Source organism: Phalaenopsis equestris, unplaced genomic scaffold (genome assembly GCF_001263595.1).
Source record: "Phalaenopsis equestris unplaced genomic scaffold, ASM126359v1 Scaffold001085, whole genome shotgun sequence".
Taxonomy (NCBI): Eukaryota; Viridiplantae; Streptophyta; class Magnoliopsida; order Asparagales; family Orchidaceae; genus Phalaenopsis; species Phalaenopsis equestris.
This window is the reverse complement of record NW_018165524.1, coordinates 229,586-244,158: the sequence shown is the minus strand read 5'-3', so window position 1 is coordinate 244,158 and position 14,573 is coordinate 229,586. Positions and strand designations below refer to the sequence as shown.

General features: G+C 33.7%; 1 protein-coding gene across 1 annotated transcript in view; it reads left to right on the top strand.

Annotated features, from left to right (window-relative positions):
• Positions 1-1,860: 1,860 nt before the first annotated feature.
• LOC110033076 (ras-related protein RIC1) overlaps positions 1,861-14,573 on the top strand; it is a 39,427-nt gene continuing 26,714 nt past the window's right edge. The window contains exon 1 of the mRNA XM_020736939.1: positions 1,861-2,008. Coding sequence (XP_020592598.1) covers positions 1,995-2,008 — 14 coding nt within the window. The 5' untranslated portion in view covers positions 1,861-1,994. The remainder of the gene's footprint in view (positions 2,009-14,573) is intronic.

Genomic DNA, 14,573 nt, shown 5'->3' with positions numbered 1-14,573 from the left:
GGGTAAGAAAATAAATATTTATATGATATTTACATCAGAAATTTACATATCTATCACACAATTCTTATGTTTTTTATATCTCAAACAAATTTTTATATTTTTATACATAATATTTTAGTAATTTAAATATATGTATGAATGGTTGCATTTTAGGGTCGGGCAGCTTATAGGCGCGGATGACATTTTAAAAACGACACCGCACCTTTTGGCTCGTGCGTTCGAGAAGCTTATTTAGAAATAACATTTTTGATTCCTTATTAGAGGGTGTTGCAGGATCGATCTCACTGCCCGCATCTTGAAGTCGTGTCTCGACGGGTTATTCCTTTCGTGCCCTTCGAAGTTGCCCTTCTCCTCCCTCGCTTCATCTCTCTCGCCTACCTGAGTTCCATGAAACCATCGACTACCTTCCCCTTCATCCTCCTTTCAAGTCCGAAACCCTAGCGACACCGCACCTTTTGGCTCGTGCGTTCGAGAAGCTTATTTAGAAATAACATTTTCGATTCCTTAACAGAGGGTGCCGCGGGATCGATCCCACTGCCCGCATCTTGAAGTCGCGTATCGACGGGTTATTCCTTTCGTGCCCTTCGAAGCTACCCGTCTCCTCCCTCGCTTCATATCTCTTGCCTACCTGAGTTCCATGAAACCATTGACTACCTTCCCCTTCGTCTTCCTTTTGAGTCCGAAACCCTTGAAGTACAACATCAATTGGAGCTAGCTGAGAAGACAACTGCAGGATTGAGGCTTCCAATGATATCAAAAACTCCCTTATATCTTCCCTTTTCACTCCACTTCTAGCCGTCTAACTCTCGTCTTTCTCTCCCTTCCTCCCACCCATTTCACGCACAGTATCAAACGTAAAAGGTAATTTTGATTATGTAGAATCAGACCTTCCTGCACTTAAGGAACATCATTATATCTCCATCACACCTACTATTAGCCAAAGAAGAGATAATACCTTTTTTTTTAATTTACACAATATATACTGTTTGGTGCTTTCATTAATTGCAAATTGCAAGCATAATCTATAATGGTATTCTTTAGCTAATCCTGTTTATTCAGGAAGTTCATATTTCCAGGATGGTGACGCAAAGTTATAATGTCTTTAATGTAATATCTCTAAATATTTTCTTATTTTAGAGAGTTTGAAGTAGTATATAACCAAAATTCAATAGGCCAAGCAACATTTGTAAGTATTGATGTTGAATAGTATGATCATGATTTTATTTATTTATTTATTTATTTTTATTTTCATATTCTTAAATGTAGAATGTAGTAAATTGATAAGATGTTTTTTGTGGGCTTTGATTTTTTTCTCTATTTTGATTATTTTTTTCCGAAATCATAGAAATAATTATGTTTGGCTTTATTTTGTGATGATCATTAGTAAATAAATGTTGGGCATTGTTATGTGCTTTATATAAGGTGTTAGGTGCTCGATTGCTCATTTATGTGATGCACGTTTTATAATTATTTCTTATTCTATACATAACAATATTATGTATGCACATGAGCAAATTATCATTTATTCAGAAACATAAAAACAACTGCAAATCAACTATTTTCCAAACACACAAAATAAATAGCCAATCAGCTTATCCATATCAGTTACATATCAACAACTTAAGCTACATCTGCCTCAAAAAGACCCTTATTTTTAAAATGGATAATAATTTTATTTTTAAAGTAAAACTAATAATTTAAATATTATTTAAATGTTATGTATATAAATTTGAAAATTTACAATGTGAGATTGTATACTGTAACTGCGCCTTTTTTCATATCAGGATGTCCACGTGCAAAATCAGCGGGACAAATATGTAAAATTAGTTTGGTATTAATGCCGAGCGGTCGTGGGTTAGATGTTCGGTGACGAGGCATCCACTCCCCTTTAAATAAACTCTTACCAGTTCTGCTTTCTCAATCTCCTCCCTCCTCTCTTCGAGGCGATTCCCTAGGGCTTTTGTCGAGGTTGTGAGGTTACAGGATTCTCCGCTATGAATCCAGAATAGTAAGCTCTCATGTCTGTTTGACTCTTGGTTTCAAGGATTAGTTCTTGCTGGCCTAGGTTTTCTTCTCTTGCTCAATATCTTCACCGCTAGCTGTTCCTCTGCGATTCCCCCTTTTTTTTTTATGAAGGGATAAAATTGGTTTTGATGTATAAATGCTATTGACTAGGCGTGTTTTTTGGCAAGGCTACCCCTGTTAGCTGCATCCTTTTTATTTGTGCGATTGGTTTGCTTGCTGCGTTTCTTTGCCATTAGAAACACGTTTCTTGCTTACCGTGGATGTGAGCTTCCATCGAATGAATACCTTAACAACTGCGGGAGGTTTATCATCTAAGCAACGCCGAGGTGTTTTTTTTTTTAATTCATAACTTTAAAACAAAGCTGTTACTTTGATGATGCTAGCTATTTGTTGGGGTGTTGTTTTTAGTAGACTAGGCAGACCATTTCCAAGACTCTAGTTACTTAATAGAAATGTTTGGCTTACCTTATTAGCTTCTTATTTTATAGATGCTTCACGGAGAGCATGTTAGACAGTGAAAGGTTTAAGAGCAAATTCATTGAGATCTTTAGTCTAAGATAAGACTACTGATTGTAGCATTTTGGAGGTTATTCTGCTTTTAGTTTAGAATTTTCTCAATGATATAAGCTAGGCTATCGTAGGCCATGGTGCTTTTTTGTTTTACCTGCTTAATTTCCAATTTTGAACTTAAGTTTCAATCGAGACTACATATTGTAATAACAAATTCTTAATTAATGGTTGGCGCCGTTGATTATGTATATTGACATAATTAGAGTATCGTAGCAGTCATTTGTTGTGAGTGCTTATGTGCTTTATCTGCTTGATTATGTATCATGTCATCGTATAATTCTCATACATACATAATACGTAAGATCTGGAGATTGCTTATGTTAGTTTCTTTTGAATAAAGGGATTTTTATTATTTTCATCTTGATATCGCTGAGATCAAATTTATGGGGGGATTCCTGAACTATAAAAGGAATTTCCTTGTGGAGGAGTTTTGGAGTAATTCTTACATATAATCTTAGGGTCTGTTTGGCGCAGTTGCAGCTTCACAACTGTAGCTACGCTGCCCCAGTAACATAAGGCTGCTGCAGGGAAGCTGACTGTCTGTTTGTTGCGGCTGTGTGAAAACAGTTGTGTGATAGTTGTTTCTGAAAAAATGACCATTCTGTCCCTGTTTAGTAAAGCCGTTTAAAACATAACTGTGAATACCACATAGTTGATATTTTAGAAGATTTCAACCAGAGGAAGTCCTAAGAAGTTTTTTCTAGCATTCCGTCAAGGGATGGAGCGAACATCGTGGAGGACAGTGACAAAGCAGTATACACATTTAACAACAATTTTAGCGTGCTATAGTCGTAATATTATATATTTTTAGGTGTTAAATACAAAATAGCAGGAGTTTTTACTGATATGCATGTAAACCTTCTTCTATTAAATAATTAAAAGTTATATATATATTCTTTTTATTAATTAACTATTAAATAAATATATTTAAATTTATCTAATTATAATTAATCTGATAATCTATAAATTAGTGATTGGTTTATAATCAATTAAATTAATAAGATTTAACTTAAATAAAGTTAAATTAATATCACAATAAAAAACCCTCACCTGCATCCCCCGTCACTTCCCTTTCTATGGCTGAAGCCCTCGCCCATGTCCCTCCCCCTCTACCGGTTTCTCTGAAACCCATAGCTTTCGAACCTCACCTTCTCCTCCTCCGAATCGACTATGCCACCTTTTTCCATCAGCGATATCTTCCTCCCAATTAGCTTGATCGCCGGTTCTCTCCCATAAGGCGTTCCTTTCTATGTCGTAAGCTTCGTCTTCTACCTCACATCCTCGAATCGAGTAGCTGGCGGGGCGGCGTCAAGCGAGCGTAGGCTTCGAGGGGCATGGTGACTTTGAGGGCTTCGCGAGGGAGCACAGGGCAAAGAGGTCAAAGCCGATCGCCGTGGGGTCGATCCCGCGGCCCGCGTTTCGCCTATTTTAGCGGCGGGCAGACACGAACGCAACATCCAAACGAAAATTTTTTTCTCAGCTTCGCGGTTTGTGGCCGTGCCGCCTGAATTACTCGACCCCAAATGGAACTTTAATTCGTAACTCCATAAATCCTTATAGATTGCTTGAAGCTTATTCAGCCTAGTTCCTTTGCCTTTTGGGAGTGATTTTGTGCTAGCAGTTTATTTATTTTTTAAGTGACTTTAAAGTTTAACGTATTTATTGCACTTGTTACCAATATGCACACATGAATTTCATGCACGATTTGTCACAATCCTTATTTTCTAAGTCTCTTAGGTTTTCAATTTTCCAACCTCGAAACCACCTGAACCAAGATCAGGGTTTGATTGAACTCCTAAAGTATTGCTTGAGACGAGATCATTTTCTTCATTTGATCAATGTTTGGATGATGTAGGAAGTCTTTGGGCTTAGAGATCCAGATTCAACTAGATGCAGTGATTTGATCTATGAAAACACACAATTTGGATTGAAATATCACATTTAAATGATAACCAATTTAAAAAGCTACTAGCTTTCATTTGATGTGAACTTGAAAATGCTAGAAATCCATTCTAAATAATAATTTAATGATTGATTAAGCCAAGGAAAATCAGTGAATAATTGTAAAACACCAAAAATCCACAACTTGATTTTCAACAATTGAAAACTCTGTCGTAACATATTTTTTTCAAAATCAAGAACATGCATGCTAATTGTGAAGAAGAAAAAAGATCGAAGTAGTACATCAACAAAGAACAAATTTAGGCATCACTTTTGTATGAGGAGTTGAATTCCCTTCAAATTGGGTAGTCTTAGTTGCACCACACTCGAAGGGATTAGTATCCAACCCAACTAACAAAAGATTGAAATGGAGTGATATTTTCACCAAGCAAGAAGTCTTATTACGCGTCTCGATTTTCCCCATTTTTAAAATCAAGTTCACCATCTATCTACCCCTTTATGTAGATGGATGTTGCTATGCATGGGGTGGGCGCTATTCAAATTTAAAACCAGTGAATCAATTACACTTTTGTAATCCATCATGGATAATGGACAATCTATAGCATCCATAGAAACCTGTGGAGATGGCGAGAACATAAGCCTGAATATATTGTTACATATTCGGCGATATGTTACTGAAATCACGCGAAAGCAATTGGATTAGGATAAGAAAAACAGATTTGGATAAACATATTTTCTAAACGATAGTATCATCGACCGAAGAATTGCTCTTGATAAACATGGGCGAATCCTCATTTAAGAGCTAGTGGTAAGAGAGTGAAGAATCATGTAATTCAAATATGTTTAGTAGTAAGCAATACTAATTAACTATGAACCCTTAACTTGAAGGCTTCTATTACCATTAATTAAGTTTCTTGTTGCCATAAAACAGACAATATATCAAATACTCAAACCAATAATTAAACCAACCAACTGAAATCAAACCAAACCAAGGAATTTGATTAATAAAGAATACATTTGGGCCACATAGGGCCTATCATCATAGACATGTCTAAATAATTGAAGGTGAAATACATTCATAACCATGAACTTAGAAATTACAAAATAAAATAAAAGTGGTGATCATTTTACTGATTTGCTTGATATTTTTGATGAATATAGGTTAGTTGGTTTCCATCAAATATACCCAACTCAGGTAGATTTGACTTTGACAAGTTTATCTTATGATATCAATCATGCTTATCAGGATGTGAAAGATATGCTTTTGCAATTTAGGGTCCTTTTGTTGAATCTCTCTCTCTCTCTCTCTCTGTATATATATAGAGAAAAATCGGACAATAGTTTTTCTTATAGTTACCACACTATAGTAGATATATTCTCCACAGTAGCTACCCACTATCAAAATTTTTGAAAAACAGTAAGAAAGCAATAAGTAAATGGATGTATGGTAATGTTCTGAAAAGCAAAGTAAAAGATATTTATGGAATTTACCATTTGTTATTGACACAATTTCATCATTGAATATATCTTCAAGAACAAGATATGTTTAATTGTTTAGCATATTATTGGGTGCAAGTTCATGAGGACAAGGGAGGAGTTGAAGACATTAATTGCAGTTCATGATATATAAAATCAAATTAGATTCATTAAAGATTGGACTAATGTCTGAAGTTTTTGAATTTTGATGCAATTAAGAATCCATTTCATGCGAATACCTTCATGCAAATAATATAAATTATGAATATGATATGAAACAAATACTAGAGGATGCTAATGAAGGCCTACAAATAATTTATAAAGAAAGAGTTGAAATGAAAGTTGAAAGATGTACAATCCAGGTAATTATGATATACCTATTTAGACAAATTATATATCAAAATAAATTTTACTTAAGCTGTTTAAGTATGAGTTGTGATGAGTTAGACATCTTTAGAAATGACTAGTAAGATTGAGTTTTAAATTGTTTTTTTTAGCATTCATCATTAATATATTTCTTGAAATATTCACAAAAGTTAAACCACACACCCCCCCAAATAAGATTCATTTTATGAATTTGTATTATGGAACCAATAATTAAAGCAATCAATTTCAGTTCAATCATTTGATACATGAATTATATTAGAAAATTATTCATCATAATTTTTGTTATCAGCTTGATTAGTTGGTTCATCAACTATATTAGGTTGATTGAGCTTGCTTCACATTTGGGAGTAGAGGCAATTTTCTATTGAAAGATTAAGTTGTATATTAGTCCGTACTCAATTTCAATTTCAAATTCAAATTTGAACTCTTCCTCAAGTATATATTTCAGTTCACAAAAATATTATGGTGTAGGTATGAATTTCATTTGAACGACATAGTTCAAGGTTCATATTGTATCTACAAATAATTTTTTGCATCTATAACATTTGAACAAAAAGTTCATGGATTGCAATAAAGTTAGATTTAATCACATGTGATTTTTCATGCTTCTATCAGGCTTTAGATGAGATGTTATTGAGTTTTACTTAGGAGTAAGCATGTGTGCAACAATCCTTATAACAAAATGATCATTGTGATGTTTTTTAATACCTAAAATTATGCTTAAAGCCTCATACACTGTTTTTGGTTCATTGTAGTTATGTCATCCCTAATTGCTCGCTCAAGAACTCCAGGAAAATGACAATAATATGATAGTTTATAGGCAAATGATATTTAATTGCAATATTTATGGCAAAAAATATTCACCTTTGTTGTAATCTTTAAATCTATCATACATCTCTTGTAATCAATGAATAGCAAACGGTGCTTCTTAAATTTACATTTGAGATCAAACCTTGTAGCAACAACTTGCAAAGTTATTGAACATATTCTACTAGTTTTGACTCATTTGATTATTATTATTATTATTATTATTATTATTATTATTTTGATTATCAAACAAATTATCATTTAAAAGAACTCCTGCGAATTTATTGATCTATTTTGAAAATTATACATGTTTTTTAAAGCGCAGGATTATAATTCAAAACCTCTTGTTGCATACTTTATAGGTTTTTAGAACCATACAATATCTAATTTTGTTGAAATAATTTTATTTGCTGTTTTTTTGGTTGGCTTATCTGTATATCATACGTCATACTTCTACTTGACATCATGATGCAACTGCTAGCTCTTACACTAATTTAATAGAGGATTTCTTAGGTTCTTGTGTTCCTAACACAACTGTATGCACATTTTGAAAAGCCAATTTAGATTAGAAGTACATGAATCAAAAGATCACCAATTAAAACAATTGATGCTAAAAATACAAGAAATTTGAAAAAAAAATAAATAATTGATTAATCCAAAGTTATTAATTGAGAAATGGGAGCCTCATAAATTTATATTTCCATAGGAGTTCACCCCTTAATTTAAAATTTGTCTGTTATATTCCAGTAAAATGAAGAATAAATGCAAAGATTAATTATGAATTATATATAAAAACCATAACAAGCTTTCATTCAACATTGTGGTTAGCTATATGAATTCTTTGTCTCCATTGTGTCCGACCGAGTGTCATATTTTCATTTAATTCTAATAAATTAGGCTCATTTTCTATACGTAGTCTTTGTAGGTCTACCTCTATCTTTCTTAATATAAGTCAAATTTAAAATATCTACTCCCCTAACTGGGTCATCAGATGACCGATGTTTAATGTCATTAATCACATAAGAGAAATACGCCAGAGATCATGAAATACAAAATTTATAGGTCTCACACTATCACATGAATATTTTTTCCACTAGAAATTAGTAGACACATTTGCATCTCACTTGAAGAAATTGGTATTCAATTAAGCACCATAACTTTGAAAAGAAATTTGAAAATTTCATTAAGAAAACAATTCCACTAAATGTCTCATTTTTTTGTTATTTATATACTTAAAATTTATTTGACATGAATCTTTTAAATTCTTGTGTAAATGTTAAGGAGTCCCCTGAAAGCGACCCACTATATGACCTGAATACAGTGAAAAGTGTGCAAGAGCGGCTATATTGATGCTCGGGTGAAGTGCCAAATAAACAAGAGTTCTCACATTACAGATGATTGCAGACAAATAAGTTAGTCTATAAAACTAATATGATGTGATTCGACGTAGAAATTCACACAGATTTTCGTAGAAACAAGGGTAAATAGAAATTCTTATTGCAATAATCTAAACAACTCTCACAAATACAAAAGATAAGCACCTACAGTTCAAGAGGAATGCAATCTCTTCGAGTTCCTACAATTCAAGAGGTAGGAACTAATAATCCAATCTCATGTATAAACCTAACCCTAGACATAATGATCCTAATTTATACCCAACAACAACAACAACAATAATAATAATAATAATAATTAAAGACTAAATTGCCCTTAGTCATATACCGAAAAGACTCGTTGTCCTCAAGGTGGGAAAAAAAGAGTATTCATCCTTCCCCACAACTGCTGTCTTTATTTTTTCATTCTCTGCTTCCTCTTCTTGCTCTATGAGAACTTGTAATCTTCGATTCTTACAATGGTTTTCTGGGGCAAACTTCTCATCACACTGAAATCATAATCCCTTGGGTTGCTTCGAGACTCTCTCTCTATAAGACGCTTGAGTGTTGCTCCCGGTCGTGGGCCATTATTTGTGTCCCGTACAACATTCCTCTGGACTTCTACTTTTTGAGCTTTTGACATTGTCGTGATCGCAATAGTTCTATATGACACTCTATCTGTGATGCTCCTGTTGGCTTTCTTCATTTGGTTCTTGTCTTCCATCATCTGGGATAGCTCCACCATCTCCATCAATCACCACAGTCTTAGTACTTTGAGTGCTGCCCGTATGTCGGGTTTTAAGCCCTTCATGAAATTTCCTTATAGTCCTGTTTTAGAAATCCTCCACAGTTATCTCGATAATAGTTAATTTATCTCATTATATTTCATGATCGTCCCCTCTTGAGTTAAGACATAGAATTGCTCGTTTAGGTCTTCTTACCGAATTACTCGAAAACACTCCAATAAACAATCTTTAATTCTTCCCACGAACGAATCAGGTATCTAGTCTTCCTCCACTGAAACCAAATTGAGGCTTTCCCTCCAAACACAATCCTGTTGCCATGAGTTTTTCCTCCCATTTAGCCCATCAACTACGAAATATTGCTCAACCTGATACACCCTCCCATGTCGTCTTCAACTTCCAAACTCCAACATCTCCACTCTAACCTCTTATTCTTCCGTTGTTCCCCCATATATCGTCGGTAAAACTCCTTTCTTCGATTGTAGCCATATTCCCTCCCTTCTTCTCTCCATTCTTCTTTGCGCTCCTCCACACCTCAGACATAATCCTTTCTCCACGTTTCGACCCAACCGCTTCCATTAGAAATCTCTAATCCACCCCTAATCAGAGCTCTGAGAGGAGATTCATGATGGTGGATGCTTTCCTCTTGCTTCTCAAATTTGATCTATTTTTCTTTCGATTTTGCCGCATATTCTTCAGTCAACTTTTGGTTAGGGTTTGCAAATTGAGTTGTCGACAGATTCTTGGATTGCATCTCAACGAGCCTCTTTAGCATCTCTCGAATTTTCTCCATGCTCTCGAATCGATCCTCCAATTGATTTTTCATGGACGAGAACCTCTCCTCTATGAGACAACGAACCTTTCTTCCATCCCAAATTTTATTTGGCTCATCTCTTCCTCTAACTTCTCTAAATCATCTACTTTCTTGGCTACCATTATTTCCTAAAAAAATTTTGATTAAGTAACGTAAATTACTTAATGCTGAAATGTATCACCAGTAAGTCAATCTTGTCGATGCTTCCCGGATATTTAGAATCGCAGGATTTACTCACGAAGGCTCGAACGTCGTGATCACGCTAGAAGGCTCAGCGTTAGATTGATTGACAATAGCTCTGTACTCCGCGATCCCTTCAACTGCAATCATGACTTTATCCAATCTTAGCGTCTCTGTACGTCGCGATTCCTCTCGGGTTCAATCGCGACTGTTTCGCGAGGTGATGCCGCCTGCACGCCGCAATCCTTCTATATTGAATCTTAGGGTCTCTGCACGCGGCGATTCCTCCTGGGTACTTCAATCACGACTTATTCACACAGGGATGCCATCGACACACTGCGATCCTTCTTCTGTATCAAATCCGAGGGTCTCTACATGACGCGATTCATTCTGAGTACGTCAATTGTGACTGTTTCACGAGGTGATGCCGCTTGCATGCTGTGATCCTTCTCCACCATGCTCAAATCCCGTTGAATGCCGCATCCATGTCGCGATCCGGTTGTTGCTTCCTGGGTCGCAACTGTTTTGGCAATCCCGTTGGCATCGATTAGAATTTGTTGGTAATCTCCTAGAAACTGTTCTGACACCACTTTGACACGATTCAATGTAAAAATCCACCCAAATTTTTGTATAAATTAGGGCAAAGAGATTTTTATTGCAATAACCCAAACAACTAGGGGTGTAAACAAATCGAACACGAACGAATAGAGCTTGTGTTCGTGTTCGGCTCATTTGAAATTTTGTTTGTTTGAAATAAACTTGTGTTCAAAATTGTTCGTGAAGTCACTATTCGTGTTTGTTTCTTAACGAACAAACCAAACACGAGCTGTTTGCGAACGATGAGCCAGCTTGACACCCCTAATATTAATATATATAAATAATATATTATATTAATCATATAACTTATATTATATAAATATTTTTTAAAATATCATAAATTTTTTATATATAATTATTTTAAATTATTTTTTATTTCGAACAATATCGATTCAAACACGAACGAACGAATCACTGTTCGTGTTTAGTTCGTTTAACTAACCGAAAGAAAAAAAAATTGTTCATTTTCGTTTCGTTTACTTATCTAACGAATCGAACACGAACTCATTGACGAACCAACCACGAACTGTTCGCGAACAACAAACTTTTTTGACAGCCCTACAAACAACTCACACAAATACAAAAAAATAAACATCTATAGTTCGAGAAGTTGGTGATCTCTCCCACTTCATACAATTCGAGAGATGGTAAATCTAATTTCGAAATCTAATTTCATGCATAAACCTAACCCTAGACATAACAAGCCTATTTATACCCGACAGTAATAATAACAAACGACTAAATTGCCCTTAGGCGTTCAAAAGACAAATTTGCCCTTAGGCTGGGTGCCCTCTTAACATAATATTAGAATAGAATATTGGAATATCAGTATTTCCACAGGTAAATTAATGAAATTAGTTGATATTTTGATTCATGGGAAATTAAATATCTTATGTATTATAGAAATTAAATGGGTTGGAAAAAATGTTAAAGGGATTAATAGCTTAGGTTTTAAACTTTAATATTCACGTAAGAGTTGCACTAGAAATGATATATAAATATAATTATATATAAGAGTTTGAAAGATAACATTGTGAAAATTAATATACTTGGAGATAAAATTATAGTACTAAAATTTTTAAGTTTATAAGTGTTTATGTTCCTCAAGTAGGTTTAGATATATGTTTAAAAGAAAAATTCTAGAATGACGTAGAAGAATTAATATAAATGATACATTTTGAAGAAAAAAATTTTATTGGAGGAGATTTAATGGATATGTTGGTAGAGTGGTGGGAGATTTTAGAAGTATTCATGGTGATTAAGATTTTGAAGTGATTAATGAAGAAGATTGAACTATATTGGATTTTGTTTTAACATATGATTTTGTTACTGCTAATACATTATTTGAGAAAAGAGATAACAAATTATTCTTTATAAGAATGTATCTCGTAAAACATTTATTATTTTATTATGAGAAAAAAAGATCATCGAGAATATACAGATTTTAAGGTCGTTTCAAGTGAAAATTTAATCACTTATCATCGATTATTAGTTCCGAATTTTAAGATGAGAAGTTGTATAATAAAAAATACAATGAAACATTATCATAGAATTAGATAGGGGCTCCTAAAAGACATAAAATTATTTTTATGAGTAAATTTTAAGATTTGGATGTGTATGAAGAAATTAATTCTACGTGGCATATAGTAACAAACATTATTAAATAAGTGACAAAAGATGTACTTGCAGAATCAAAAGGAAAATTTTTTATGAATAAAAATAGTTGGTGGTGGAATAATAACGTGCAATGAAAGTTAAAATATAAAAAATTTTGTAAAAATTGGTTTAAATGTAAAAACTTGAAGAATTGAGAAAAACATAAGATGTTTGGTAGAGAGCCTTAGAGGTTAATTTGTGACGCTGAAAATTCTGTTTTTATATTAAATTATATACTAAAGAAAAATATATGTATAAACTAGTCCAATAAAGAGAAAAGAAACATTAAAAATTAATTTAAGTAAAGTGTATTAAAAATGAAAATAAAAAATTGTTTTTCTTAGATGGAGATATTCAACGTAGGTGGATGAACTAATTTGATAAATTTTTTAATGAAGTTTATGAAAATACGATTGACCTTAGTGACCTTTAGATCATTAATAATAATAAAATGTTTTATTTTTACCGTCACATTAGTAAAAAAGAAGTTGAAGAGACTAAATAAAATTAAGGATGAAAAATTAGTAGGACCTGATGATATCTCAAGTGAAGTGTGAAAATATTTAGGAGATTTGAGAATTTCTTACTAAACTCTTCAATAATATTTTAAAACTAAAAAATGCCTAAGTAGTGGAGGAATAGTATTTTTGGTCACCATTTTTAAAAATAAAGGGATGCGCAAGAGTATGCAAATTAGAGGAATTAGGTTGATGTGTTATACTTGAAAATTATGGGAGGGTACCTGAACATAGTTTAAGAAGTGATACAAAGATTTCTCATTATCAGTTTGGATTTATACAATGTCTATGGAAATTATACATTTATGATGAAGAAGTGCAGAGAATAAGGATGATCTACATATGCTGTTTATTGATTTATAAAAAGTTTATGATGAGATTCCAAGAGAAGTCCTTTAGAGAGTTCTAGAGAAGAAATGTGTTGATTTGACTCATATTCGAGTCATTAAAGATATGTACATTAGAGCTGTCACTTCTGTTTGAACAAAAGGATGATTGACCATGTATTTTCCTATTTTAGTTGGATTACATCAAGAATTCAGTTTAAGCCCATATTTTTGCTTTAGTTATGGATACTCTTACCAGACATTTACAGGAGGATGTACCATGGTGTATGCTTTTTGTTGATAATTTCCTTCTTGTGGATAAGACTAGATAAAAAGTTTAAAAATAACTTGAATTATGGAGGTCTACATTGGAGTCTAAAGGCCTTAGTTTAAGTAGATCTAAAACCGAATGCATGGAATGTAATTTTAGTAGTTTTAGCTGTAGTGGTGGACTTGTAAAGTTGTAACAATGGATGATCAAATCATTAAAAGTTGTGAATGTTTGAGATATCTCGAGTTTGTTGTTCGAAAGGATGGTGATATAGTTGGGATTGTTATTAATATAATTCAAGCTGGTTGGTTGAAGTGGAGGAATGCATCAGGCCTATCATGTGATAGAAATAGTACCAGTAAAAGTAAGACTTAAAGGAAAATTTTATAAGAAGGTGGTGAGACCTGCAATGCTCTATGATGCAGAATGTTGGCTTTTAAAAGAGAAGCATAAAACAAAGTTAAGCGTTGCTGAGATGAGAATGCTTAGGTGTATGAGTAGCTTGACACTTAAAGACAAAATGCCGTATGAATATATATGTGATAGGGTTGGTGTAGCTCTAGTGGCGGACAAGATTAGAGTAAAATGTTGCCAATTTATGATCCGATTAGGATAGTAGATGTTTTAGATTCGACTTATGTTAAGAAAGGCGTAGGTAGACATAAAAAGACTTGGGCATATTTGTTGACCTCATTTTAGTGAGGTCTTAGCCTTCTACTCTTAGAACCCATAATCTAGCTTTAGGAGTTCCTGGTTGACCATCCTAGCGGACTAGTAATGGAGCCCACCTCCCATAGGACTTCAAGCCACTTCGTGACTCATTTTTGTAAAGAACTCGCATGAGTGGTTCCAAGCACTCAACTTCTAGTTGCAAGGGCTAAGGACCAACATGTAGAGGGCTCGAAATTGAGTTCCTATAGGATCAACA